Below are 27,891 nucleotides of genomic sequence, written 5' to 3' on the forward strand. Positions count from 1 at the left end.
GACGTAGATCTTCAGGTCGTAGATCTTCAGGACGTAGATCTTCAGGTCGTAGATCTTCAGGACGTAGATCTTCAGGACGTAGATCTTCAGGTCGTAGATCTTCAGGACATAGATCTTCAGGTCGTAGATCTTCAGGACGTAGATCTTCAGGTCGTAGATCTTCAGGTCGTAGATCTTCAGGACGTAGATCTTCAGGACGTAGATCTTCAGGACATAGATCTTCAAGACATAGATCTTCAGGTCGTAGATCTTCAGGACGTAGATCTTCAGGACGTAGATCTTCAGGACGTAGATCTTCAGGACGTAGATCTTCAGGACGTAGATCTTCAGGACGTAGATCTTCAGGACGTAGATCTTCAGGACGTAGATCTTCAGGACATAGATCTTCAAGACGTAGATCTTCAGGACGTAGATCTTCAGGACGTAGATCTTCAGGACGTAGATCTTCAGGACGTAGATCTTCAGGACGTAGATCTTCAAGACGTAGATCTTCAGGTCGTAGATCTTCAGGACGTAGATCTTCAGGTCGTAGATCTTCAGGTCGTAGATCTTCAGGACGTAGATCTTCAGGTCATAGAGCTTCAGGACGTAGATCTTCAGGACGTAGATCTTCAGGACGTAGATCTTCAGGACGTAGATCTTCAAGACGTAGATCTTCAGGTCGTAGATCTTCAGGACGTAGATCTTCAGGTCGTAGATCTTCAGGTCGTAGATCTTCAGGACGTAGATCTTCAGGTCATAGAGCTTCAGGACGTAGATCTTCAGGTCGTAGATCTTCAGGTCGTAGATCTTCAGGATGTAGATCTTCAGGACGTAGATCTTCAGGATGTAGATCTTCAGGACGTAGATCTTCAGGACGTAGATCTTCAGGACTTAGATCTTCAGGACGTATATCTTCAGGACATAGATCTTCAGGACGTAGATCTTTAGGACGTAGATCTTCAGGTCGTAGATCTTCAGGACGTAGAGCTTCAGGACGTAGATTTTCAGGACGTAGATCTTCAGGACATAGATCTTCAAGTCGTAGATCTTCAGGACGTAGATCTTCAGGACGTAGATCTTCAGGTCGTAGATCTTCAGGACGTAGATCTTCAGGTCGTAGAGCTTCAGGACGTAGATCTTCAGGTCGTAGATCTTCAGGTCGTAGATCTTCAGGATGTAGATCTTCAGGACGTAGAGCTTCAGGATGTAGATCTTCAGGACGTAGATCTTCAGGATGTAGATCTTCAGGACGTAGATCTTCAGGATGTAGATCTTCAGGACGTAGAGCTTCATGACGTAGATCTTCAGGACGTAGAGCTTCAGGTCGTAGATCTTCAGGACGTAGATCTTCAGGACGTAGATCTTCAGCTTGTAGAATTCAGCGACCCCGGTCCCTCCAAGGGACCCGCCTTATATCCCCCTGGGTCAGGGCTGCTCCGCCCTTGACCCCACCTGCCTTCTCGAGCATTCTCGCTCTCTCTCGATCCCCCTTGAGAGCTCTCCCCGGACACGTGGGGCCCTCTCTGTGGACACTCCAGATCACGTGTCTACGGGGTCAACCAGAGTGCCGTGGCCCGGGGCAACCCTGCCCCTGGGCTGACACTCTCCCACTCAACCTCGTGGGAGACCGCAATACGCTTTAAGCGTGGTGCCCGCGCTATCCCAGCGCACACTGAGCCCCGCTAGGGCTGGTACTACACCCACCATGGGGTGTACGTGATGACGGTGCATCGTGTGCCACAGCCCTCTTGGGCCGGCACCACACAGTGACATCCCCGAAGTCACTACACATGCGTAGTGACCAGAGGTCGCAACCGGGTACCCGATACCCGTACCCTACCCGGCTACCCGTACCCGGCCGGGTACGGGTAGCCGGGTATCGGGTAGGGTACTGGTACGGGTACCCGTTTGCGACCCTGGTGCGGCCGGGTATGGGTGAGGAATCAAAACCCGTTTGTGACCTCTGGCAGTGACTGTGTCACTGTGTGGAGCCGGGCATACGAAGCCACGGCGGATACTGTGCTGACATTATGTGCAGCCCGCTTATGAGGCGTAGTACCGGCCCGAGCGGGGCTTGGGTGAGCGCTGGCCAGCGCGGAGGCACCGCGAGCAGTGTGCGGTGCGGGCTCCCGGTGAGGGAGCGAGAGGGAGCGTCAGCCAGCCAGGGTTACGGTGGGGCATGGTACGCCGGTCGACCTGCCAACACGTGACCGGATGATATTGGAGGGGGGCCACCGGTGGACGGGGGCCGCTGGGCGGTCACGTGGTCTACAAGAGCTCTCAGGAACTTTCGAGAAAGAGCTGGAGAGAGATCTGGAAGGTGGGCGGGGCGAAGGGCGGAGCCAGCCCCAACCCGGGGGAATATAACGGGGTCCCCGTGACGAACTCGGGGTTCTTCGTGTGCTGGTGTGAAGAAGATCCACGTCGGTGAGAAGAAGCCTCTAGCCACGCAGTCCGGCAGCCAGCCTGTGGCCCTGGCCGGGATAGCGAACCGTGTCTAGTTCTGCCGTAGCGTGGTTAGATGGGCAGTCGAGACCCGAGTGTAGGTTGTGTGGTGTTGTGTTAAAGTTACGTAATAAATAGTGTTGCTCCCAAGATAACGTCTGCGACTCAGTTGGACTCACTATGCATGTGATGGAGCATTACCACGTGATACCATCAACATATGAACTGCTCTATATATTAAAATATATGAATTGCTTCCGACATGTATTTATTAAAACGTTTCAATTGAAATAGAACAGTCAATCATAGAACAATTGTTAAGTAAAAAAAATTAAAGTAAAATAGCAAAAAATCGCAGCCTTTGCAATTAACTAATCGCATTGTTTCAATTCGCGACTTCGATTTGAAATCGATTAATCGTTCAGCCCCAGACTGCTGCGAGCTAGCACCACCTGTGAAGGCCGGTGGGACGGCTCGCAAGCGGGTGGTGTGTGGCCTGCACCACGCACGGCCGCCTTTGTCTCCCCGGTACTCTGACGTTTACAGCCCACGCGGGGTTACTCATTTGAGGCCGAGTCAACCTCGCGGAGTCCCAGGCCAGCTTCAGATAATCTCCACCGGTGTTGGCTGTGAGCGGGAATCGAACTCGGCTGGCAGGGTATCGTAGCGCGGTGCCCTAACCGCTGCGCCACCACTCCCAACACAACAACAACCGGCGTTCACCACGTCGCCTGTGCCAGGCTAGGTGCACTTTGAGGCCAAGCCCGCTGGCAGGTGGTGCCATGGGTCGACTGACTGAGATGACGACTGGCAGATGCAGCACCACAACAATCACAACCACCAGCAATCACCACAACAATCACAACCACCAGCTGTGTGATCACCACAACAACAACCACCAGCTGTGTGATCACCACAACAATCACAACCACCAGCAATCACCACAACAACCACAACCACCAGCAATCACCACAACAACCACCACAACCACCAGCTGTGTGATCACCACAACAATCACAACCACCAGCAATCACCACAACAATCACTACCACCAGCAATCACCACAACAATCACAACCACCAGCTGTGTGATCACCACAACAACCACAACCACCAGCAGTCACCACAACAACCACAACCACCAGCTGTGTGATCACCACAACAACCACAACCACCAGCAATCACCACAACAACCACAACCACCAGCTGTGTGATCACAACAACAACCACAACCACCAGGTGTGTGATCACCACAACCTCCACAACCACCAGAAATCACCACAACAACCACAACCACCAGCTGTGTGATCACCACAACAACCACAACCACCAGCAATCACCACAACAACCACAACCACCAGCAATCACCAGCAATCACCACAACAACCACAACCACCAGCTGTGTGATCACAACAACAACCACAACCACCAGCTGTGTGATCACCACAACATCCACAACCACCAGCAATCACCACAACAACCACAACCACCAGCTGTGTGATCACAACAACAACCACAACCACCAGCTGTGTGATCACCACAACATCCACAACCACCAGCAATCACCACAACAATCACAATCGCCCCCACCAGCAACCAACAGCAATCAACTACAACAACAAGCACCTTCAACAATCAGTACACCACCACTACTATCACAACAACAACAACAACCACCACCACTACTCCCAACCACAACTCCACTCCTCCCTGTGCAGAAGTCGCCCGCGGGGGGTGGGGGGGGCACCTGTGTGTGGCGGGGTGGGGCGCGGACTGGGGGGGGGGGGGTAAGGGGGGGAGGGGGGGGGGGTGATGGGCGGGTTTAGGGTTCGGTGGGATGAGGGGGATGAAGGGAGGGAGTATGGAGGTAGGGGGGGGAATGAGGGAGTGGGGGGAGATGAGAGGGGGGGGGGGATGAGAGAGGGGGGGATGAGAGGGGGGGGGATGAGAGGGGTGGGATGAGAGGGGGGGGATGAGAGGGGGGGGGTGAGAGGGGGGGGGGATGAGAGGGTGGGGGGGTATTAAAGGGTGGGGGATGAGAGGGGGGGATGAGAGAGTGGGGGGGGGGGGACGAGAGGGTGGGGGGGGACGAGAGGGTGGGGGGGGGGACGAGAGGGTGGGGGGGGGACGAGAGGGTGGGGGGGGGACGAGAGGGTGGGGGGGGGGACGAGAGGGTGGGGGGGGGGGACGAGAGGGTGGGGGGGGGACGAGAGGGTGGGGGGGGGGACGAGAGGGTGGGGGGGCGAGAGGGTGGGAGGGGGACGAGAGGGGTGGGGACGAGAGGGTGGGGGGGGGGGGGACGAGAGGGTGGGGGGGGGACGAGGAGAGTGGGGGGGGGACGAGGAGGGTGGGGGGGGGGGACGAGAGGGTGGGGGGGGGGGACGAGAGGGTGGAGGGGGGGGGACGAGAGGGTGGGGGGGGGACGAGAGGGTGGGGGGGGACGAGAGGGTGGGAGGGGGGCGAGAGAAGGGGGGCGGAGAGGGGGGGGCGAGGAGCGTGAGGGGGGCGAGAGGGTGGGGGGGCGAGAGGGTGGGGGGGGGGACGAGAGGGTGGGGGGGGGACGAGAGGGTGGGGGGGTGTTGGGTTCCGCAAGGAGCCCTCCCGTTGGTGTCTCTCTCGGTCTCCCTCGCTCCCTGCCGGGGGGATTCTCCAGTCACTCACTCACCAGAGACGCCTCCGCCGCCGCCTCCGCCATGGACCTGCTGTGGCAGAAGGTGGCGTGGCTCTGCGGAATGTTTCTCATCACCGCCTTCTTCGCTCTGCTGCCGCTGATCTACTTCAGGAACCACGCTCAGCCGGCAGGTACCGGCTCCCATTGGGATCTCTCTCTCTCGCGCTCCCATCGCCTCTCCCGTGTCTCTCCCGTGTCTCTCTCTCTCTGCTCCCTCTCCCATCGCTCGCCGCTCTCTCTCACACACATCCCCTCCCTCCCTCCCCCATCTCTCTCACCGCTCTGCCATATGTCTCTCCCACCCCCTCTCTCGCCTCGCTCCCCTATCTCCCACTCTTTCCATTCTCCCCCACACTATCCCACTCTCTCTCTCTTCCACACTCTCCCACTCTCTCTCCCACACTCCCCCCTCTCTCCCACTCCCATCTCTCCCCTCTCCCACTCTCTCGCCTCTGTCCCATCTCTCCCTTCTCCCCCACTCTCTCCCCTCTCCCACTCTCTCTCCTCTCTCCCCTCTCTCCCCTCTCTCCCCATCTCTCCCACTCTCTCCCACTCTCTCGCCTCTCCCACTCTCTCGCCCCTCTCTCCCATCTCTCCTCTCTCCCACTCTCTCGCCTCTCCCCTCTCTCCCACTCTCTCACACTCTCTCGCCTCTCGCTCCCCTCTCACCCACTCCCTCGTCACCCCCCCCCCCGCGCCAAGGCGGATCGGGTTTCGCGAGTTGAAGGAGCGGTGGCGCCGCAGTTAGCGCACCATGGGCTCCCATAAATAACCAACATCGGCAGCGAGTGACATCTGAAGCGGCCCTGGGGCCATGACTGCTACGTCGTGGAGAGGCCCTCATCCAGCAGTGGATTGAGAATGGACGGATACCGAAAGGGCGACGGATCCCAACACTTTCAGGGGCTGGTCAACGTGCTTGTCGGCTACGCCAAGCTCGCCATTTACAGGGCGAGGAAGGTGGCCCTGGAGGGGAAACGTCCGGCCAGCAGCCTGGGCATCTTCCGCGCTCTGGTCGGAGCCAGGGTGTGGCTGGAGTTCCGCCACGCGCGGCTGACCCACGCCGTGCCGGCCTTCAAGGAGCAGTGGGCGATGGAGGAGGCCGTGTGCTCCGTGGCAGATGACGGGGAGCTCTGCATGCTGTTATGAGCTACCCGTCGGAGGCCATAGGACTGCGAGGGGGGCGGCGTAAATAACGAGAGAGTGAGCGAGAGAATGAGCGAGAGAGAGAGCGAGTGAGAGAGAGCGAGAGAGCGAGCAAGCGAGAGAGTGAGCGAGAGAGCGAGCGAGAGAGCGAGCGAGAGAGCGAGCGAGCGAGAGAGCGAGCGAGCGAGGGCAACATAAAGCCCCGTTTAAAAAAAAAAAAAAAAAAAAAATAATTACGAAATGATGACCGAAACAAAGTGCCGAATACACCGAGCATCTTCTTGTTTCCACTGATCGTAAAAAAAAAAAAGAGAATGGACTGAGCATTAAAGTTGTTGTTGTTGCTGCTGCTGAATAGGAGTTGAGCGGAAATGGCAGCGCCGTGATTCTGAACATCCGGATTGCAGCTCAGCTGCGTGACACGTGATGGGTGACTGAATGAGTTAGTGAATGGGTGCATATGTGAATGAGTTAGTGAATGGGTGCATATGTGAATGAGTTAGTGAATGGGTGCATATGTGAATGAGTTCGTGAGTGAAGACGTGAATGAGCGACTGAATCAGTGAATATGCCAATGAGTCAATGAATGAGTGAATATATTATTTAGCGAATGAATGAGTTCACGAATGAGTGCATATGTGAATGAGTTAGTGAGTGAAGACGTGAATGAGCGACTGAATCAGTGAATATGCCAATGAGTCAATGAATGAGTACATATATTATTTAGCGAATGAATGAGTTCACAAATTAGTGCATATGTGAATGAGTTGATGTATAAATGAGTGCATGTTGCAATGGGTAACCCCGCTTATCCCCGCCCCCCATGTGACCCCGCTGACCCCCGTGTGACCCCACTGACCCCCGTGTAACCCCACTGACCCCCGCCCCCATGTGACCCCGCTGACCCCCGTGATACCCCTCTGACCCCGTCCCCCATGTGACCCCACTGACCCCCGCCCCCCATGTGACCCCACTGACCCCCGTCCCCCATGTGACCCCACTGACCCCCGCCCCCCATGTGACCCCGCTGACCCCCGTCCCCCATGTGACCCCACTGACCCCCGTCCCCCATGTGAACCCACTGACCCCCATGTGACCCCACTGACCCCCGTCCCCCATGTGAACCCACTGACCCCCATGTGACCCCACTGACCCCCGTCCCCCATGTGAACCCACTGACCCCGTCCCCCATGTGACCCCCGCTGACCCCCGTGTGACCCCACTGACCCCCGTCCCCCATGTGACCCCACTGACCCCCGTCCCCCATGTGAACCCACTGACCCCGTCCCCCATGTGACCCCGCTGACCCCCGTGTGACCCCACTGACCCCCGTCCCCCATGTGAACCCACTGACCCCGCCCCCATGTGACCCCACTGACTCCCGTCCCCCGTGTGACCCCACTGACCCCCGTCCCCTATGTGACCCCACTGACCCCCGTGTGACCCCACTGACCCCCGTCCCCCATGTGACCCGCTGACCCTCGCCCCCCATGTGACCCCACTGACCCCCGTGTAACCCCACTGACCCCCGCCCCCCATGTGACCCCGCTGACCCCCGTCCCCCGTGTGACCCCGGTGGCCCCAGGTCCCCTGGGCGTGTGCGTCCTGGGCATGCTGCAGTGCGCGGCGGCCGGCGTCTTCCTCAGCACGTGCCTCCTCGACCTCGTGCCCGACTACCTCTCCTCCATAGCCAGCAGCCTCGCCCAGTGGGGGGGCCAGGTGAGCTGGGGTGGGAGGGGGGGCGAGGAGAGGCGGGGTGGGAGGGGGGGCGAGGAGAGGTGGGGTGGGAGGGGGGGCGAGGAGAGGTGGGGTGGGAGGGGGGGCGAGGAGAGGCGGGGTGGGAGGGGGGGCGAGGAGAGGTGGGGTGGGAGGGGGGGCGAGGAGAGGTGGGGTGGGAGGGGGGGGGGGAGCTCGCGGGGAGCAAGAGATCAGAACTGAAAATCTGAAGTGGACTGCGTCGTTCCGGAAGGAACCAGGCGGGCCAGTGTCCCGTCTGTCTCCCTGCCTGCCTCTCTGTCTCGTTGTGTAAATCGACCGGAGACCCATCGAGTGACAAAGAGACTCAGAGACCATAGTCCCAAGCGGCAGGCAGTGGCGGCAGTTAGGGGACTTTGCAGTTAAGTAGAGTTCCACAGAGACCCATAGAGTTCCACAGAGACCCATAGAGTTACACAGATACCCATAGAGTTACATAGAGACCCATAGAGTTACATAGAGACCCGTCAAGCTACACGTGACCGCCCATTCCACAGAGACCCATAGAGTTACACAGAGACCCATAGAGTTACATAGAGACCGATAGAGTTACATAGAGACCCATAGAATTACACAGAGACCCATAGAGTTCCACAGAGACCCATAGAGTTACACAGAGACCCATAGAGTTACACAGAGACCCATAGAGTTACATAGAGACCCATAGAGTTACACAGAGACCCATAGAGTAACACAGAGACTCGTAGAGTTACACAGAGACCCATAGAGTAACACAGAGACACATAGAGTTACACAGAGACCCATAGAGTTCCACAGAGACCCATAGAGTTAGACAGAGACCCATAGAGTTACATAGAGACCCATAGAGTTACATAGAGACCCGTCAAGCTACACGTGACCGCCCATTCCACAGAGACCCATAGAGTTACACAGAGACCCATAGAGTTACATAGAGACCGATAGAGTTACATAGAGACCCATAGAATTACACAGAGACCCATAGAGTTCCACAGAGACCCATAGAGTTACACAGAGACCCATAGAGTTACACAGAGACCCATAGAGTTACATAGAGACCCATAGAGTTACACAGAGACCCATAGAGTAACACAGAGACTCGTAGAGTTACACAGAGACCCATAGAGTAACACAGAGACACATAGAGTTACACAGAGACCCATAGAGTAACACAGAGACACATAGAGTTACACAGAGACACATAGAGTTACACAGAGACCCATAGAGTAACACAGAGACCCATAGAGTAACACAGAGACCCATAGAGTTCCACAGAGACCCATAGAGTTCCACAGAGACCCATAGAGTTCCACAGAGACCCATAGAGTTCCACAGAGACCCATAGAGTTCCACAGAGACCCATAGAGTTACACAGAGACCCATAGAGTTACACAGAGACCCATAGAGTTACACAGAGACCCATAGAGTTACACAGAGACCCATAGAGTTACACAGAGACCCATAGAGTCACACAGAGACCCATAGAGTTACACAGAGACCCATAGAGTTCCACAGAGACCCATAGAGTTCTACAGAGACCCATAGAGTTACACAGAGACCCATAGAGTTACATAGAGACCCATAGAGTACATAGAGACCCATAGAGTATACATAGAGACCCATAGAGTTACATAGAGACCCATAGAGTTACATAGAGACCCATAGAGTTACACAGAGACCCATAGAGTTCCACAGAGACCCATAGAGTTCCACAGAGACCCATATAGTTACACAGAGACCCATAGAGTTACACAGAGACCCATAGAGTTCCACAGAGACCCATAGAGTTACACAGAGACCCATAGAGTTCCACAGAGACCCATAGAGTTCCACAGAGACCCATAGAGTTCCACAGAGACCCATAGAGTTACACAGAGACCCATAGAGTTACACAGAGACCCATAGAGTTACACAGAGACCCATAGAGTTAGACAGAGACCCATAGAGTTACACAGAGACCCATAGAGTTACACAGAGACCCATAGAGTTCCACAGAGACCCATAGAGTTCCACAGAGACCCATAGAGTTACACAGAGACCCAAAGAGTTACACAGAGACCCATAGAGTTCCACAGAGACCCATAGAGTTAGACAGAGACCCATAGAGTTACACAGAGACCCATAGAGTTACACAGAGACCCATAGAGTTACACAGAGACCCATAGAGTTCCACAGAGACCCACAGAGTTACATAGAGACCCATGGAACTGCACGTGACCGTCCGTTCCACAGAGACCCATAGAGTTACACAGAGACTCTTCAAGCTGCACGTGCCCGTCCGTCACGCTCTGCTTCGTGGGGTAGGGAGGGAAACACAGACACACACACAATCGTGTAAAAGAGTTCCAAGGGCTGGTTTCAACATCCAGGGTCTCATCAGCAGAGTCGGGCTCGCCTGAAGCCAAGGCACGTGTTGTACCTGGCGAACTGCCAGGTGTTGAAAGGTGATGCTCGTGATGAATCTGTATTGTGCAATTGTATAAAAGTTAGTGTCGAACCAGGACCCGTATCCAACAGATAAGTGAGAAAGAGGAGAGGGGGGGGGCCTTGGCTGTAAACGCCTGGCAGTCCACCGGCGATGAATGATAAACAAGTGAGCCTGACTCTGCTGACGAGACGCTGAATGTGGAGACCGATCGAGAGCGTTGCTTGCACTGAACCAGAGGTCGCAACCGGGTACCCGATACCCGTACCCTACCCGATACCCGGCTACCCGTACCTGGTCGGGTACAGGTACCTGTTTGCGACCCTGGTGCGGCCGGGTACGGGTAGACCGTGAGTCACTGGTGAGTAACCGTTTGTCACTCATTTCCCAACGTCTTGTCTCTTCTCACAATTCAAGTTCCTAGAATCAACCCACCCGCGCCTGCAACATGGCTTCAACCCAGAGGTCGCAATCGGGTACCTGATACCCGTACCCTACCCGATACCCAGCCGGGTACGGGTAGGGTATGGTTACGGCCGGGTACGGGTACCCGTTTGCGACCCTGGTGCAGCCGGGTACTGGTACGGGTAAGGAATCAAAACCCGTTTGCGACCTCTGCACTGAACCATGGTCGCCAAACTGCTTTTGTGTAGAGAGATTTCATTTAATGAATTTGGTATAGCCCTGTGAGCCATTCGGCTCTTGAATCGGGTGCAACCGCAACAAAGAAAAACATGAACAAGAAAACATCTTAAAGTGACTATGTGACGATGCGAAGGAGACACTGTCCGCTTATCTCGACTGTAAGTGGGATAGAGGTGAGTCAGGTAAAGGTTCGGGTGTGGTGAGTGAACGAGTGTTAAGACGATAGGAGGGGACGTGGATGGGGGGGAGGGGTGAGAATGGGCCAATGTGTGGGTGGGTGGGTGGGATAGTGAGTGCATTGGTGAGACGTTTAGTGGGTGGGTGATTAACCAGGTGAGATTGTGTGATAACAGGCTGGGTGAGAGATTGGGTTAGGGGGTTAGTGAGCAAGTCAAACAGAGGGTGAGAGAGCGGATGAATGTATGGGTGATACAGTGAGTGGGGTGTTAGAATTTTTGGGCGAGAGCGTGATTTTTCTCTTCTGCTTCAGAATTTTTCCCCTATAATTCAAATCGAATCTCCCACAAGAAGTGTGATCGGCCCTCACTTCCTCATCTGCCGCCCGTGCACATTCCAGTTTCAGTGTTACTGTGACATCAGCACCGCCTGACCTCCTCCCCCCTCCATTCTCACGGTGACATCACCACCTCGTGACAATCCCTCCCCCCCTCCTCCCGTGGAGACATCATCACCAACGCGTGACTTTTAACCTAGTCTCACTCACCTGATCACCCACGCACTCACCCACGCACTCTTGCAAATTAAACTCATCCTGGTCGCTTTGGGTTCTCACCTGGGTGAAGCAAAATCAACGTTGACTCGACTCCCCAGAATGCCGTTTGGTTGACAGGAAGTACATACACGCTTGTATTCCATGATGTTACTCTACGCGTTTTATGTTTACAATGCAGGGAGTGAACTCAGCCGTTCCTCTACCGACATCGCAGCCGTGCTGATTGTGTTCGTTGTGTTGTTCTTGCGGTGGTGGTGGTGTGCTTGTGACGGCTGCAGACCTCCTTCCCTCTGGACATGTTCATCATGGCCGCGGGCTTCCTGCTCGTGCTGCTGCTGGAGCAGCTGGCGCTCTCCTGCTGTTCCCACGGCAACCCCGAGGCACCCGACGACAGGGAGCGCCAAGCCCTGCTGGACCCGCGGGCCTCGCACTCGGGAGGTTCTCTCAACCACGGCCACGGCCACGGTCACGGCGGCACGACCAGCGGCTGGGTCAGGGTCGTGACCTTCGCCTGTGCCCTCTCCATCCACTCGGCATTCGAGGGGCTGGCGTGCGGCCTGCAGCTGAGTGCCACGCAGCTCGCCCGGCTCTGCGGCTCGCTCTTCCTGCACAAGGCCCTGGTGGCCCTAGGCCTGGGCCTCGAGCTGTGGGGGCCCGGAAAGACGGTGTCGCGCCCGGCCGGTTGGCTGCTGGCCGCGATCTTCTCGCTGGCCTCGCCGCTCGGCATGCTGGGCGGCGCGCTGGTGACGCGCGGCGACCCCGTGGCGCCCGGCGGGAACACGATGGCGCGCAGCGTCCTGGAGGGCGTCTCCGCGGGCACCTTCGTGTTCGTCACCTTCGTTGAGATCCTGCCCCAAGGCCTGCAGGCTCCCGGGCCTCCAATGCTCAAGGTGGGGGCCCGTAGAGTCTTTGTGGCTTTCGCTCCAGCTCCGGGCCGGTCGGCTGGGTGTGTGTGTGCGTCAGAGGTCGCAACCAGGTACCCGATACCCGTACCCTACCCGATACCCGGCTACCCGTACCCGGCCGGGTACGGGTACGGGTACCCGTTTGCGACCCTGGTGCGGCCGGGTACGGGTACGGGTAGGCCGTGAGTCACTGGTGAGTCACCGTTTGTCACTCATTTCCCAACGTCTTGTCTCTTCTCACAATTCAAGTTCCTAGAATCAACCCACCCGCGCCTGCAACATGACTTCATCCCAGAGGTCGCAATCGGGTACCCGTACCCTACCCGATGCCCGGCCAGATACGGGTAGCCGGGTATCGGGTAGGGTACGGGTACCCGTTTGTGACCCTGGTGCGGCCGGGTACGGATACGGGTAAGGAATCAAAACCCGTTTGCGACCTCTGGTGTGCGTGCGTGGTTAGCGGCCAACACTATTATCCGAACTGGTACTGGGCCTCCCCTAGGTCGACTCAACCCTAAATATGTACCCAGTAGAGTATGCAACCATCAGCAGCAGGGAGAATAAGGCGGCCAGGTGTGGTGCTGGCCACCCACCCCCTCGTGTGCTGTGCCGTCCATAATAGGTGCTCGCTAACAGCACTTGCCCCAATAGCATATGAAGGCTATACGGGGATCTCTGTCTTTATATCGTTATCTGTCGTAATCGGTTCGTCAGTTAGTCATGCAATATTTGCCTGACTGACTGCGTGTTTTTCCGGTTGTTTGGACGTCGATTTGGCTCTGGCTGTTTGTGAACCGGCCTGAGACCAACTGTCAGTCTTTCTGTCTGTCTCTCTCCTTGTCCGTCTGTTGGTTAAATCAGTCCGCATGTCCGTCTGTTGGTCAGTCTCACTGTGTGTGTGTCTATGTGTTGGTCTGACCATCCATCTGTCAGTTTCCCTTGCTCGTTTGCCTCCCTCTTGTTCTGCCTCTTTGTGAAGGGTACGTGCGTGCATGCGCTCATCCTGTCTGTCGATGCCTCGGTCTGCCTGTTCATCTGTAGACCTGTCTGCCCGCCTGCCTCTCATTCCTATCTGTGTAAAGCGCTCCGCGGAGTAAGTGACTACGGCTACGAGGCTCCCTCAAGCTGCCCCCTCCTCCAAGCCTGGGTGGCGGCATTGGCAGCTACGCCACGCGCGGCTGCCCGCGATCCGTCGCTGCGGGGCGCAGCAGCGAGGGTTGATGAATCGCACGCAGATGGGATGTGAAACTCCCTTCCCGTGGGCGTTGAGGGGGAGCCGCACCCTGGGTGGCATGGAGACTAATCCCACGTGAATAATGAACATGTTATGAATTGGCTGAAAACATCTTCAAATACTACATTGAACAACAGGGACCCTCTTATGATTCAGTGTGGTTCTTCTGGATAAATAAGCAAATGATGACATTATTATTGTTGCTGTGTCTGCCCTTGCCTCCCCCACATTCCTTGGCTCCCCACAGATGCTGTCCCTGCTGCTTGGATTCTCCGTGGTCACCGCGACTCTGTTCATTGAGCCCTGAACTTGGCCCGCGACCTCAAGCGATGTTGCAGTGTTGGGTCGCGTGCCCCTGTGCGGCGATGACGGCGGTAGTGGCGGTGGCGACGGTGGCAGCGGTGGCGTTTGGCAGTGCAAATCGCATCTCAGGGCGCCGCGGTAGAATTTGCGATGCGCATGCGGCATTCACACCTCGAGGCCCCCGGGGGGGGGGGGGGGGGGATAATCACAACCATTTCAAGCCGGAACGCCTCCGCTCCCACAACCACCCACATCACCGCCATCACCCGCACCTCCCGCACCCCCCGCACCTCCCACACCACTCACACCACCCGCACGTCCCACACCACCCGCACCACCCACACCACCCACACCACCCGCACCACCCGGACCACCCGGGGCGCACTCATCGTTCTCGTAGAGAGCGGACGACGACTCGGTGGCGCGATGACGAGTCGTGGGGAGGCAGCCACCGCAGTGGGCCACCGGCGCTACCAACAATTGCCCAAGTTCTGTGGCCCTACGTTGGGATTTTTTTCCCGCCAACTCCACCAATGAGTGTCTATACATGTGGCAGGAAACCGGAGTGTCCGGAGGAAACCCACACGCGTGCGGGGAGAGTAACACTCAAATCCCAGTAGCGTTGGCAATGGAGCCACTTGCTGGACTGCCTTCACACCCTGGCTTAGCCCGGAGACGGTGACCTCAGCGCACACGGGCAAAGAGGGAGTTTCACGAGACTGCGTGTGATCAACCGACCACGTGCAGCATAGCCACTACGGCCACCCGGCGATGGTTGACCCGGGTCAGACCGATGCGATCTGCGCGTGCAGGAACTGCCTGTTTACACAACCCCGCCATTTTCACTTGGCTCGGCTGGTGATCAACGGTAATCTGAAAAGGTCCGACGGTGCAGAAGGTCCCGAGGCTTCGATCTCCCTTGGAACGCACGAAGCCACAACCCCTGAACCGCATCCGCTGTACAAAGCATGGCAGCAGCAGCAGCAGCTGTGGACGCTGGGTGATGATGATGATGCACACATGGGAAATGACAAACTCTCCGGGCAAGGTGCGGAGACTGTGATCTTCACCCAGAACAGAGCCACGGGAATTGTAAACATGCAGGAGGAGGTGGTGGTGGTGGTGGCATCGTCAGAGCAGCGATGGTGATTCACCACGTACGGAGAAGAAAATAGATCATTAGATTCACATAGAGATCCATATACTCCCATAGAAACCCACAGACTCGCATAGAAACCCACAGGCTCACACAGAGATCTATAGATTCACATAGAGATGCATAGACTCGCATAGAAACCCACAGACTCACACAGATCTATAGATTCACATAGAGATCCATAGACTCACATAGAAACCCACAGACTAACACAGATCTATAGATTCACATATAGAGCCACAGACTCACACAGAAATCTATAGATTCACATAGAGATCCATAGACTCGCATAGAAACCCACAGACTCACACAGAGATCTATAGATTCACATAGAGACCCATACACTCACATAGAAACCCATAGACTCACATAGAAACCCATAGACTCACACAGAGATCTATAGATTCACATAGAGACCCATAGACTCACGTAGAGACTCATAGGCTCACATAGAGACCCATAGACTCACACAGAGACTCATAGACTCACATAGAGACGCATAGACTCACATAGAGACCCATAGACTCACACAGAGATCTATAGATCCACATAGAGACCCATAGACTCGCATAGAAACACACAAACTCACACAGAGATCTATAGATTCACATAGAGACCCATAGACTCGCATAGAAACACACAAACTCACACAGAGATCTATAGATTCACATAGAGACCCATAGACTCGCATAGAAACACACAAACTCACACAGAGATCTATAGATTCACATAGAGACCCATTGACTCGCATAGAAACACACAGACTCACACAGAGATCTATAGATTCACATAGAGATCCATAGACTCACATAGAAACCCACAGACTCACACAGAGATCTATAGATTCACATAGAGACCCATACACTCACATAGAAACCCATAGACTCACATAGAAACCCATAGACTCACACAGAGATCTATAGATTCACATAGAGACCCATAGACTCACGTAGAGACTCATAGGCTCACATAGAGACCCATAGACTCACACAGAGACTCATAGACTCACATAGAGACTCATAGACTCACATAGAGACCCATAGACTCACACAGAGATCTATAGATCCACATAGAGACCCATAGACTCGCATAGAAACACACAAACTCACACAGAGATCTATAGATTCACATAGAGACCCATAGACTCGCATAGAAACACACAAACTCACACAGAGATATATAGATTCACATAGAGACCCATAGACTCGCATAGAAACACACAAACTCACACAGAGATCTATAGATTTACATAGAGATCCATAGACTCACATAGAAACCCATAGACTCACACACAGATCTATAGATTAACATAGAGATGCATAGACTCGCATATAAACCCACAGACTCACACAGAGATCTATAGATTCACATAGAAACCCACAGACTGACACAGATCTATAGACTCACATAGAGATTCATAGACTCGCATAGAAACCCACAGACTCGCACAGAGATCTGTAGATTCACATAGAGATGCATAGACTCGTATAGAAACCCATAGACTCACACAGAGATCTATAGACTCACATAGAGATCCATAGACTCGCATAGAAACTCACAGACTCACACACAGATCTATAGATTCACATAGAGATCCATAGACTCGCATATAAACTCACAGACTCACACAGAGATCTATAGATTCACATACAAAACCATAGACTCACCGTGAGATCTATAGACTCACATAGAGACCCATAAATAAATCAGAGACCCTTAGGCCCAGATATCTATATACTCGCATACAGACCCGTAGACTCACACAGAGATCTGTATAAAGGAGGCATCACAGCAGCGATGATTCACTACTCCGATACTCCTGACGCAGTCATCAACCACCTCGATGCAAACTCATGGCTGCTGCTGCTGCTGCGACACATCAACATCAGCCGCACGAAGAATGAGAAGATTATCAACGATTATGCATTTCACGAGCGATGTTCGGATATCGCGATCCGGGGATCACGCTCGCGGTTCGTTTGTATCCGCCGAGCGTGTTTTACTGCCGTACTTGAATACCTGGTACTCGCAAATCCTCGAAGGGTACCTCTGTCTCTTGCCTGCAAGAGGTGGTATCTCACGCTGTTGAGGTCTCGTATCGGCGTTTATAAGTCAGGGTTGACGAGTTCATATCAAGGTTTCTAGGTGAGAGTTCGAGTTAATCAGGTGTGTCGGCCAGATGGTGTCCCGGGCGTGCCCGAGAGAACCATCCTGGACCCTGCTCAGGTCGCCGTGAGGCGTGATTGCCGACACTCGCGCTGATGCGTTTTGCACAGAGGCCCTGCCCCTGGGCTGCTGAGGTCGCAAACGGGTTTTGATTCCTTACCCGTACCCGTACCCGGCCGCACCAGGGTCGCAAACGGGTACCCGTACCCGGCCGTACCCTACACCCGTACCCGGCCGGGTACGGGTATCGGGTACCTGATTGCGACCTCTGGGATGAAGCCATGTTGCAGGCGTGGGTGGGTTGATTCTAGGAACTTGAATTGTGAGAAGAGACAAGACGTTGGGAAATGAGTGACAAACAGTTACTCACAAGTGACTCACGGCCTACCCGTACCCGTACCCGGCCGCACCAGGGTCGCAAACGGGTACCCGTACCCAGCCGGGTATCGGGTAGGGTACGGGTATCGGGTACCCGGTTGCGACCTCTGCTGGGCAGTGCCTCGAACTTTGCAATCGACTCTCCTAGCTTCTCTCCCCCCCCCCCTATCTCCCACCTCACCCCTCCCTCGCTCACCTCACCCCACCCTCCCCATTGCACGAGGTTGCTGGCCATCGAGGAAAGGAAGTCAGGCACGAGGTCGAGGAGACACGTGACGAGGAAGCCCCGCCCTCTGTCGTCACAATGGAGCGGCGGGCGCTGTGACACGTGGCGGACATTTTGATTGTATTTCTTTTTGACGGCACCTTCACGAATGGCGTCGTGTCCAGGTGGGTCACGCACTCAGGATCTGGTCTCGTGACCAATAAGCATTAGTTTGTTGTCCTTCCCCAAAAATACGATTAGCACGGCGCGAAAGAAGTTCGATATGTCGATTGCGGGTAAGCGAGTTGTTATAAAACGACGTGGTGGTCGTTTATTTTTAAATAAACACTTCAGGGAGCAACAACACCTAATCCCCGTTTCACTTGGGCCCGTGTGTGTGTGTGAGCAGAGTATCATGCATTGTGCAAAAATCACCACCAGTTCCTGAAGAACTACAACGTGAGAATTTCGTTAAGTCACCATTCGATAGATGAATATCCGTCTTACTCTTAGTTCTTTCGGTAAAGTCACCGTGTAGGTAAAAAATGAAATAAAAATTAATAAAAAATAAAACAATAAAAATCACGACGTTTCGGAGGCAACACAAGCTTCCGTCTTCAGGTGAAACCGTCACAGCAAAATATCTGTAGCAGGGGGACAACTCCTCCTCCCCCCTTAACCACTATATAAGGTACAGATATTTTGCTGTGACGGTTTCACCTGAAGACAGAAGCTTGTGTTGCCTCCGAAACGTCGTGATTTTTATTGTTTTATTTTATTAATTTTAATTTCATTTTTTACCTACACGGTGACTTTACCGAAAGAACTAATAGTATGGATCATTGCAGTCACGAAAGCTTCAAATCTAGAATTTTTATTTTACTTTTATTAATTTTAAATATTTGTTTAATTTTTTACCTACGTGACTTTATCGAAAGAACTAAGAGTATGGATCATTGCAGTCACGAAAGCGTCAAATCTAGAATTTTTATTTTACTTTTATTAATTTAAAATATATTTTTTATTTTTTACCCACGTGACTTTACCGAAAGAACTAAGAGCATGAATCCTTGCAGTCACGAGAGCTTCAAATCTAGAATTTTTATTTAACTTTTATTAATTTAAATATTTTTTTTATTTTTTACCTACATGGCGACTTTACCGAAAGAACTAAGAGTATGAATCCTTGCAGTCACGAAAGCTTCAAATCTAGAATTTTTATTTTACTTTTATTAATTTTAAATATGTTTTTTATTTTTTACCTACATGGTGACTTTACCGAAAGAACTAAGAGTATGAATCCTTGCAGTCACGAAAGCGTCAAATCTAGAATTTTTATTTTACTTTTATTAATTTTAAATATTTTTTTTATTTTTTACCTACGTGACTTTACTGAAAGAACTAACAGTATGAATCCTTGCAGTCACGAAAGCTTCAAATCTAGAAATATCCGTCTTGCTATCGGTTGGTCGGTCGGCTGGACCACGTGATTTTTTTTGTCCCGCTCAAATCGGCGGAGGCGGTGACTCAAGACAAAGATGAAGCACAACCAACCAATTCCTGAGGAACTGGTTGGTGTTTTTTTAGGTTGTTGCACAGGCGCCATGCGGAAAAGGGCTGGCGGGATGTATTTTGATCTTGATTTGAAGCTTTCGTGACTGCAGGAATCCATACTCTTTGGTTCTTTCGGTAAAGACACGTGGGTAGAAAAAATAATAATAGAATACCTGATGATGATTGCTTGTGTTGCAATCGAAACGTCGACGTATGCTATTATTTAATTTATTATTTAATCTTTATACGTGACTTTACCGAAAGAACCAAAGAATAGAACACAACGTTTCGGTCGCAACACGAGCGTCCGTCATCAGGTGAGAAATCATGATCTGCTGTTGTGGCTTTATATAGGCACGGGAGGGGGGAAGGGAGGGGTTTTGTAGAGTAGAATTAGCATGTCGATGAGATTTAAATCGTGAGTCTTGACTTAAAGCTTTCGTGCAGGGACGGGTGGGGGCTGGAGAAATTGGCATGTCAATGAGATTGTGTTGTTGTTGTATGCGACGCTGCGTCGGTAGTGGGATGCACAAAGCAACAAATGACGGCGAAAACGCTCCCACAGCACCATAGTTGTCAACCTCTGATCAGTGCCTCCTATACTATAGTGCCTCCTATCCTATACCTCATTACAGGCCAACTCAGACCCTATTGGTCACCCCGTGCCCCTTAGAAATCTCAACGTTCATCCTACACAAAGTCCCATCACGAGGGACAAACACAAACAAATAGACGCAAACGTTTTTAAATCCTTTATATTAAGTTCACTTGCTTGCTTGCTTGCGCGCTTACGACCGTGCAAATCTTTCGGTCGTTTTTTAACCCACTTCCCGTGATCCAATCGAGCTGACATTTTGCACACAGACTCGTTGTGCGTGACAATTTATTTTCGTGAAAATTTTTTCCAAAATTTTCCACTTTTTAGGAAAAAAAACAATTTCATATTTCATTTAAAATACCAATGTGATAAAAATTAAACTCTTACTCAAGAAAAATAGAAATTAAACTTTGTTTTTACGGGTTAATTTTTTTAAACTCAATTCCCCCGTACAAGAATACGGAGTAAACCGTGTGGGTTGTCACCACTGGTGGAGCCAGTGGGGGAGGGGGGGTGGCACGTGCCCCCCCCCCCCCCCCAATGATCCGATCGAAATCCCTAATTTCGATCGGATTATTGGGGTTTATTAGTAATAAATCGGCATTTTGCGACCCCCACTGCCACTGTGTAGCATATTATTACGTGTCAGAGACTTTATGAGATGATAGGACAATAGTCTGAGTCCATAATTGGCAATAAGTAACGGCAAAGCAGTTATAAGTGACTCCGAATGATACAGTCCACGACTTCCCTGAAGGCATTCACCTTCAGCGAGCGCGATGCCGATCACACGACGCGGTTCGAACTCGACCCTCGATCGATGGCTGCGCCATCGCCGCACACGCGTCGAATACAAAGCAAGGGACAAGTCCTTACTTACTAACACATTGTCCTGCTGCGGAGGGAGCTGGTAGGAACGTTGGGTTGCTCGGTCAATGGCCTGCAGGGTCAACGGCGGCGTGGTGTATTCCGCAAATATGCCCGACTGTGAGGGCGGGCACAAGCCGGCGTGAGTAGGTTACACGTTGAGTTTTATAAGGGCACCACGGGGTGACCAGCCCCTCCCCACCCAGCCCCACCCATCCCACACCCCACCCAGCCCCACCCAGCCCCTCCCACCCCCACCCAGCCCCTCCCCACCCAGCCCTACCCCTCCCACCCCCCACCCAGCCCCACCCTCCCCACCCAGCCCCTCCCACCCCCACCCAGCCCCTCCCCACTCAGCCCCTCCCCACACAGCCCCATCCTTTCCACCCAGCCCCTCCCACCCCCACCCAGCCCCTCCCGACCCAGCCCCACCCCTCCCTCCCCACCCAGCCCCTCCCCACCCAGCCCTACCCCTCCCACCCCCCACCCAGCCCCACCCTCCCCACCCAGCCCCTCCCACCCCCACCCAGCCCCTCCCCACTCAGCCCCTCCCCACACAGCCCCATCCTTTCCACCCAGCCCCTCCCACCCCCACCCAGCCCCTCCCGACCCAGCCCCACCCCTCCCTCCCCACCCAGCCCCTCCCCACCCAGCCCCACCCTCCCCACCCAGTCCCTCCCCACCCTCCCCTCCCCACCCGCCCTCCCCTCCCCACCCACCCTCCCCTCCCCACCCAGCCCCTCCCTCCCCACCCAGCCCCTCCCTGCACGACGGACACAATAATCCCCTGTGGGCTGGTGTAACCAGGAGGTTCCTACCAGTAACAACTCCTCTATCAGTTTTCATTGCTGGAGGGGTTGCCCCCTCTACCTGAAAATCCTGACTCCGCCATTGGTCGTGACAGGGCATGTGACACCGCATGGGTTGACAAGGTATGTGCCACCGTATGGGGCCGTCCATAAATGACGTCACGCACCTGGGGGGGGAGGGGGGTAAGACATTTGTGACGATGTGTGACGAGAGGGGGGGTGGGGGGTTTGAGAAATGTGACGTCACATAAAAATGCGCAACTTTAAATAAATATAGAATTGTTAAAGCAACACTAATTGTTATAGCAACACTCCTACAACATCAGAGTGCAGCGCCACATTAAATACGCACTACAATGACAATAGTTTAAAGCGATTTGAAGCATGTTTTATTTCAAAATGGAAATATGTTTTTGGGGGTGGGGGGGGTGCAGACCTTTGTGACGTCATATTTGAGGGGCGGGGTCTAACTTTTCGTGACGCCGCGTGACGATGGCGTCTAAAATTGCGTGACGTCATTCATGGACGGCCCCTATTGGTTGACAGGGTGTGGACACCGCTCCCCACACTGCCCCCCCCCCCTGCAAGAGGTGCGTGAATCGACACCATTGGAATCGGCGACTCGCGATTCCACGCGATGAGTATCGTGAGGTTTATTGCAATAAACGAGTCGTTTATAATCCCTATCTGTCAATCCAACGCTGGGTTGTCCATCCATACGAAGAATGGGTGGGGGGGGGTTTGTTTGACCATACTTCACCGCGCTGGTCACAGTGCGGGGAGGATGAGGTAATCGATCACGAATCGGGGAATCGATTCATCGTTAGATACCGGACCCAGCGCTGGCATACGTAGCGGATATTTGGAGCGGAGCCGATTCGCGCGGTGTTTATGATCGATCTCGGAGCGCGTGAGCTGTGATTAAATCGATGGAATCCCTCGGCTCGCGCTGCGATGAGGAGACGCGGGATTTGTTTAATTATTTATATCTCTATTGTCCTTTTATTTCTTAGCAGCGGCGAGAAAACGAAACCGCGCTGCGGTTCAATTCCGACTGCAAATGACCGTTCCCATGGCAACGCGAATCTGTGCGAGGCCCCGCTCGCGAAAGCGCGGCTGAGTTCACGAGGCGCTTGGCGGGAAACGCGAAGTTACGGGGAGTGGAGAGCGTGGGGAGAGTCACAGGGAGAGTGGAGAGAGAGTGGAGAGAGCGTGGAGAGAGACGAGAGAGAGCGTGGGGAGAGTGGAGAGAGACGCGGGGAGAGTCACAGGGAGAGTGGAGAGAGTCACAGGGAGAGTGGAGTGAGACTAGGGAGAGCGTGGGGAGAGAGACGCGGGGAGAGTCACAGGGAGAGAGCCGCGGGGAGAGTGGAGAGAGCGGTGGGGAGAGTGAAGAGAGAGCCACAGGGTTAGAGAGGCGGGGAGAGCCACAGAGACCGCGGAGAGCCGGGGTAGTGACGAGCGCAGGGGAGAGCCGAGCTGGACTTGGGGAGAGTACAGAGACTCTGGAGAGAGACGTGAGGAGGGGAGGAGAGGAGAGAGACGTGAGGAGGAGGAGGGGAGAGAGTGCTGCAGGAGTCATGGCGTTTGAGGACGCAGCCGTCTTCTGCGAGTTCCTGCGCAGGTGAGCGGCGATGTACCTGGCGGGTGCCCACTCCACGTTAGCAAGGACGGGGCCCTGCAGTGTGGAACGCCTCAATCGCAGTCCTCCAATTTAACGAACCTTCTTGGTTCTTTCGGTAAAGTCACGTAGAAGGGATATTTAACATCCACTCTTGAAGTCGACTTAAGGTCAATATTTCGATTTAAAGCTTTCGTGACTGCAGGGATTCATATTCTTGGTTCTTTCGGTAAAGTCACGTAGAAGGGAAGTAATAAAATAATAAAAATTCAACTATTACATTCTCTGTCTTGGTTCTTTCGGTAAAGTCACGTAGAAGGGAAGTAATCAAATAATAAAAATAAAACATGATAAAATAATTCTCACGACGTTTCGGCCACAATGCAAGCAGCCGTCCTCAGGTGAAGACCAGGTCTGTCGGGGAGACAGCATCTGAATGAAACGAACCTGTGATCGATGTAAACAGAATCTGCCCGAGCCGCATGATTTCCCACAGGGGAATTAATTATCGATCATCGATTATTCACGTTTGTGTAAAACATTTTTTACAGTCAGTTTCTGATGTGACTACGCAGTTGCTGTTTTACTGTTGTTGTTGTGATTGATATGTATGCTTCATTCGCTCATGCGAATGAAACTTCGTTCTGGTCTCTTAGAGTCCTCGCCTGGTCACGCAATATCAACTTGAACTCACCCACTCACCATCTCACTCACCATCGCACTCACCCACTCACCATCTCACTCACCCACTCACCCACTCACCATCTTACACACTCACCCACTCACTCACCATGTCACTCACCATCTCACTCACCATCTCATTCCACCCACTCACCATCTCACTCACCCACTCGCTCATCACTTTCACTCACCATCTCACACTCGCTCACTCACTGACAATCTCACTCACCCACGCACAATCTCGCTCACCCACTCACCATCTCGTTCACCATCTCACTCGCTCACCATCTCACTCACCTACTCACCATCTCACTCACCATCTCATTCACCATCTCACCCACTCACCATCTCACTCACCATCTCACTCACCATCTCACTCACTCACCCACTAGCTCACCATTTCACTCACCCACTCACCATCTGGTTCACCATCTCACTCGCTCACCATCTCACTCACCATCTCACTCACCCACGTACCATCTCACTCACCCACCATCTCGTTCACCATCTCACTCACCCACCATCTCGTTCACCATCTCACTCACCCACTCGCTCACTCACCCACTCGCTCACCATTTCACTCACCATCTCACACACACTCGCTCACCCACTGACAATCTCACTTACTCACCCACTCACCATCTCACCCACCCACTCATCATCTCGCTCACCATCTCACTCGCTCACCATCTCCCTCACTCACCCACTCACCATCTCACCCACTCACCATCTCGTTCACCATCTCACTCACTCACCATCTCACTCACCATCTCGTTCACCATGTCACACACTCGCTCACCCTCTGACAATCTCACTCACCCACTCACCATCTCACTCACTCACCCACTCACCATCTCACTCACCACTCACCATCTCACCCACTCACCATCTCGCTCACCACCTCACCCACTCACCATCTCACTCACTCACCATCTCACTCACCACTCACCATCTCACCCACTCACAATTTCGCTCACTCACCCACTCACCATCTCACTCACCCAAGCGCTATTTCGCTTACTCACCCACTCACCATCTCACTCACCTCACTCACCATCTTGCTCACCCACTCACCATCTCACCCACCATCTCATTCACCCACTCACCATCTCACTCACCATTTCAATCACCCACTCATTCAATTATCTCAACATTTCACTGACACCCACTAATTCTAAAAACTAAACTATAAACATTTGTTTTACTTTATCAGCTAAGGCCCACTTTGCTATAATCGATAGCTCTTTCTGTAGAAGCGACCTGGCCACAAATGATAGCTCAACGAAGTCTGGACATTAAAAAAAATGCCTATTAAAACCTATTTATACGCTTCCGCTTATTAAACGTTTAGTATAGTTAATAGTTTTTTAAAATTATTTAAATATTTATTATTTTTATGCTTAGTGTCTGCTGCTGCTGTGTCCTGTACAGCGCTTTTGAGAGCCTTTAAAAAAATCCGCGATATAATTATTACGTGGAAATTTATAGCAGCCAAATACTCACCCACTCTTGCAAATGAGACGACAGTTCTGAATACCCCGGTCCCTTGAGTTCTCTCCACCTGGTTACACAAAATCAACTCGAATCGGGTGTCCCTGGATCCCTCTTACAGCCTCAGCAGGGGTTTCACGGTTCGAATTCCAGAGGACGCCCTGGTGAATACTGCGGTGGTGTTGTGCACGGTATCAACCACGACAACATTGCGACCGCTTCACTCGCAGCAGACGCGGCGTGTCACGTGGCCGGGTCTCAGTATCCATGGCGATGCGGTGATGTGGTTGAGATGATGTGATGATGTGGTTGAGATGATGTGTTGACGTGCTCCGTTTGCTGTGACGTGATGAGTTCCTCCGAGATGACCCCTAAGATGCTGATGTTCCGCTTCCAGGGTCAGTGAGGAGCAGCCACAGAGAGCAACATTGTTTGAGGTGAGTAACGCCTCGCCGGGCGAGCGGGGCTCAAATGCCAGCGGTGTCCACCCTGGGAAGTGTCCACCATGAGCAGGCAGCTCGGCGTAGAGATACTGCACCGCCAGTCTTTATATTGCCATACTGTATTCCGTAACGCGCTTGCTTCTCAACCTCTGTCACTCCACCGAGTAGTGGCGATGGTGAGTTGTGGTGGTTAGTGTCGGTGTTACTGTGTGGCGGTGTCACCGTGGTGATGGTAAGTGGTGGTGGTGAGTGTCGGTGTTACAGTGTGGCGATGGCGAGTGGTGGTGGTGAGTGTTGGTGTCTCCGTGGGGTGATAGTGTTAGTGAGTGTCGGTGTCACCGTGTGGTGGTGGTGAGTGGTGGTGGCAAGTATCGGTGTCACCGTGTGGTGATGGTGAGTGGTGGTGGTGAGTGTCGGTGTCACCGTGTGGCAGTGGTGAGTGGTGGTGGTGAGTGTCGGTGTCACCGTGTGGTGATGGTGAGTGGTGGTGGTGAGTGTCGGTGTCACCGTGTGGTGATGGTGAGTGGTGGTGTTGAGTGTCGGTGTCACCGTGTGGCGGTGGTGAGTGGTGGTGGTGAGTGTCGGTGTCACCGTGTGGTGATGGTGAGTGGTGGTGGTGAGTGTGGGTGTCACCTTGTGGTGATGGTGAGTGGTGGTGGTGAATGTGGGTGTCACCTTGTGGCGGTGGTGAGTGGTGATGGTGAGTGGTGGTGGCACCGTGTGGTGATGGTGAGTGGTGGTGGCAAGTATCGGTGTCACCGTGTGGTGGTGGTGGTGAGTGTCGGTGTCACCGTGTGGTGGTGGTGAGTAGTGGTGGTGAGTGTCGGTGTCACTGTGTGGCGATGGTGAGTGGTGGTGAGTCTCTGTGCCACTGTGTGGCGATGGTGAGTGGTGGTGAGTCTCTATGTCACTGTGTGGCGATGGTGAGTGGTGGTGAGTCTCTGTGTCACTGTGTGGTGATGGTGAGTGGTGGTGGCAAGTATCGGTGTCACCGTGGTGATGGTGTTGGTGAGTGTCGGTGTCACCGTGTGGCGGTGGTGAGTGGTGGTGGTGAGTGTCCATGGTGAGTGTGGGCCTCACTCCGTGCCGGTGCAGGACGACGTCACCGTGCGGCTGCTGGTGGTGGTGGACGACGAGTCTCACCCGCTGAGCCTCGTGGGCGATGCGGCAGGACGAGCGGTGCTGCTGGCCGAGAGACGCAACGCGCAGGAGGAGCAGCGGGACCCGGACGCCGGACCCCCCAAGTTCAGGGGGCCGGGGGGTCCAGGCGGGGACGACAACAACGACAACAACAACGACAACAACGACGACAACAACGCGTCCGGGCTGGAGAGCCCCGCACCGGGGGGCGGCCCCCTCCCCAGCCCCCGTCGCCTGTCGGAGCAGGAATGCCCGGCTGCCCCCGACTCGTTCGCCCTGCCGCTGTCGGTCGCGCGGTGAGTTCCGCGCGTGTGAGCACCCCGTACGGCGTCTCAACATCGGCACGCCAACGGGGAGACAGAGGCGGCCGGGGCTTGGCGTTGGGCACCCCCTCGTGTGCCGGTCCGGCCTTCGTAGGCCCTCGCTAACAACGCATCGTCAACGTTGTCATCTTCTTAGGTTTTTTCGGTAAAGTCACGTAGGTAAAAAATTAAAATTAATAAAAGTAGTAAAAATGTTTTTTTATAAAAAACACGTTGTCATCGCCATCACCGTTCCTG

The 27,891-nt window shown here is 53.6% G+C and overlaps 3 protein-coding genes across 5 annotated transcripts in view; 2 read left to right on the forward strand and 1 right to left on the reverse strand.

Annotated features, from left to right (window-relative positions):
* LOC133349729 (cyclic AMP-responsive element-binding protein 3-like protein 4) overlaps positions 1–5,526 on the reverse strand; it is a 38,158-nt gene extending 32,632 nt beyond the window's left edge. For all 3 annotated transcript variants that reach the window (XR_009755987.1, XM_061563556.1, XM_061563468.1), the window contains exon 1: positions 5,092–5,526. The gene's annotated coding sequence lies outside the window, so the exon portion shown is untranslated. The remainder of the gene's footprint in view (positions 1–5,091) is intronic.
* Positions 5,004–15,806, forward strand: LOC133354248 (zinc transporter ZIP1-like). The gene is made up of 4 exons (XM_061570985.1): positions 5,004–5,228; positions 7,829–7,962; positions 12,059–12,670; positions 14,167–15,806. The coding sequence occupies exons 1-4, from the start codon at positions 5,120–5,122 to the stop codon at positions 14,224–14,226; spliced, it is 915 nt and encodes a 304-aa protein (XP_061426969.1). The 5' UTR covers positions 5,004–5,119; the 3' UTR covers positions 14,227–15,806.
* Positions 15,807–22,834: 7,028 nt separating this feature from the next.
* The window catches only part of LOC133341487 (protein zwilch homolog), a 44,147-nt gene continuing 39,090 nt past the window's right edge, over positions 22,835–27,891 (forward strand). Inside the window, exons 1-3 of the mRNA XM_061550207.1 lie at positions 22,835–23,579; positions 26,146–26,185; positions 27,287–27,627. Coding sequence (XP_061406191.1) covers positions 23,536–23,579; positions 26,146–26,185; positions 27,287–27,627 — 425 coding nt within the window. The 5' untranslated portion in view covers positions 22,835–23,535. The remainder of the gene's footprint in view (positions 23,580–26,145; positions 26,186–27,286; positions 27,628–27,891) is intronic.

The sequence above is a fragment of the Lethenteron reissneri genome, chromosome 1 (assembly GCF_015708825.2).
Source record: "Lethenteron reissneri isolate LAM-NWPU_2019-01 chromosome 1, ASM1570882v1, whole genome shotgun sequence".
Taxonomy (NCBI): Eukaryota; Metazoa; Chordata; class Hyperoartia; order Petromyzontiformes; family Petromyzontidae; genus Lethenteron; species Lethenteron reissneri.

What these genes read in the sequence shown, in the direction of transcription:
- LOC133354248 (XM_061570985.1), top strand. Translation starts at nt 5,120, where the DNA reads ATGGACCTGCTGTGGCAGAAGGTGGCGTGGCTCTGCGGAATGTTTCTC. An exon ending in GAACCACGCTCAGCCGGCAG is followed by an intron (nt 5,229 to 7,828) that starts GTACCGGCTCCC and finishes CGGTGGCCCCAG; the next exon opens with GTCCCCTGGGCGTGTGCGTC. An exon ending in TCGCCCAGTGGGGGGGCCAG is followed by an intron (nt 7,963 to 12,058) that starts GTGAGCTGGGGT and finishes TGACGGCTGCAG; the next exon opens with ACCTCCTTCCCTCTGGACAT.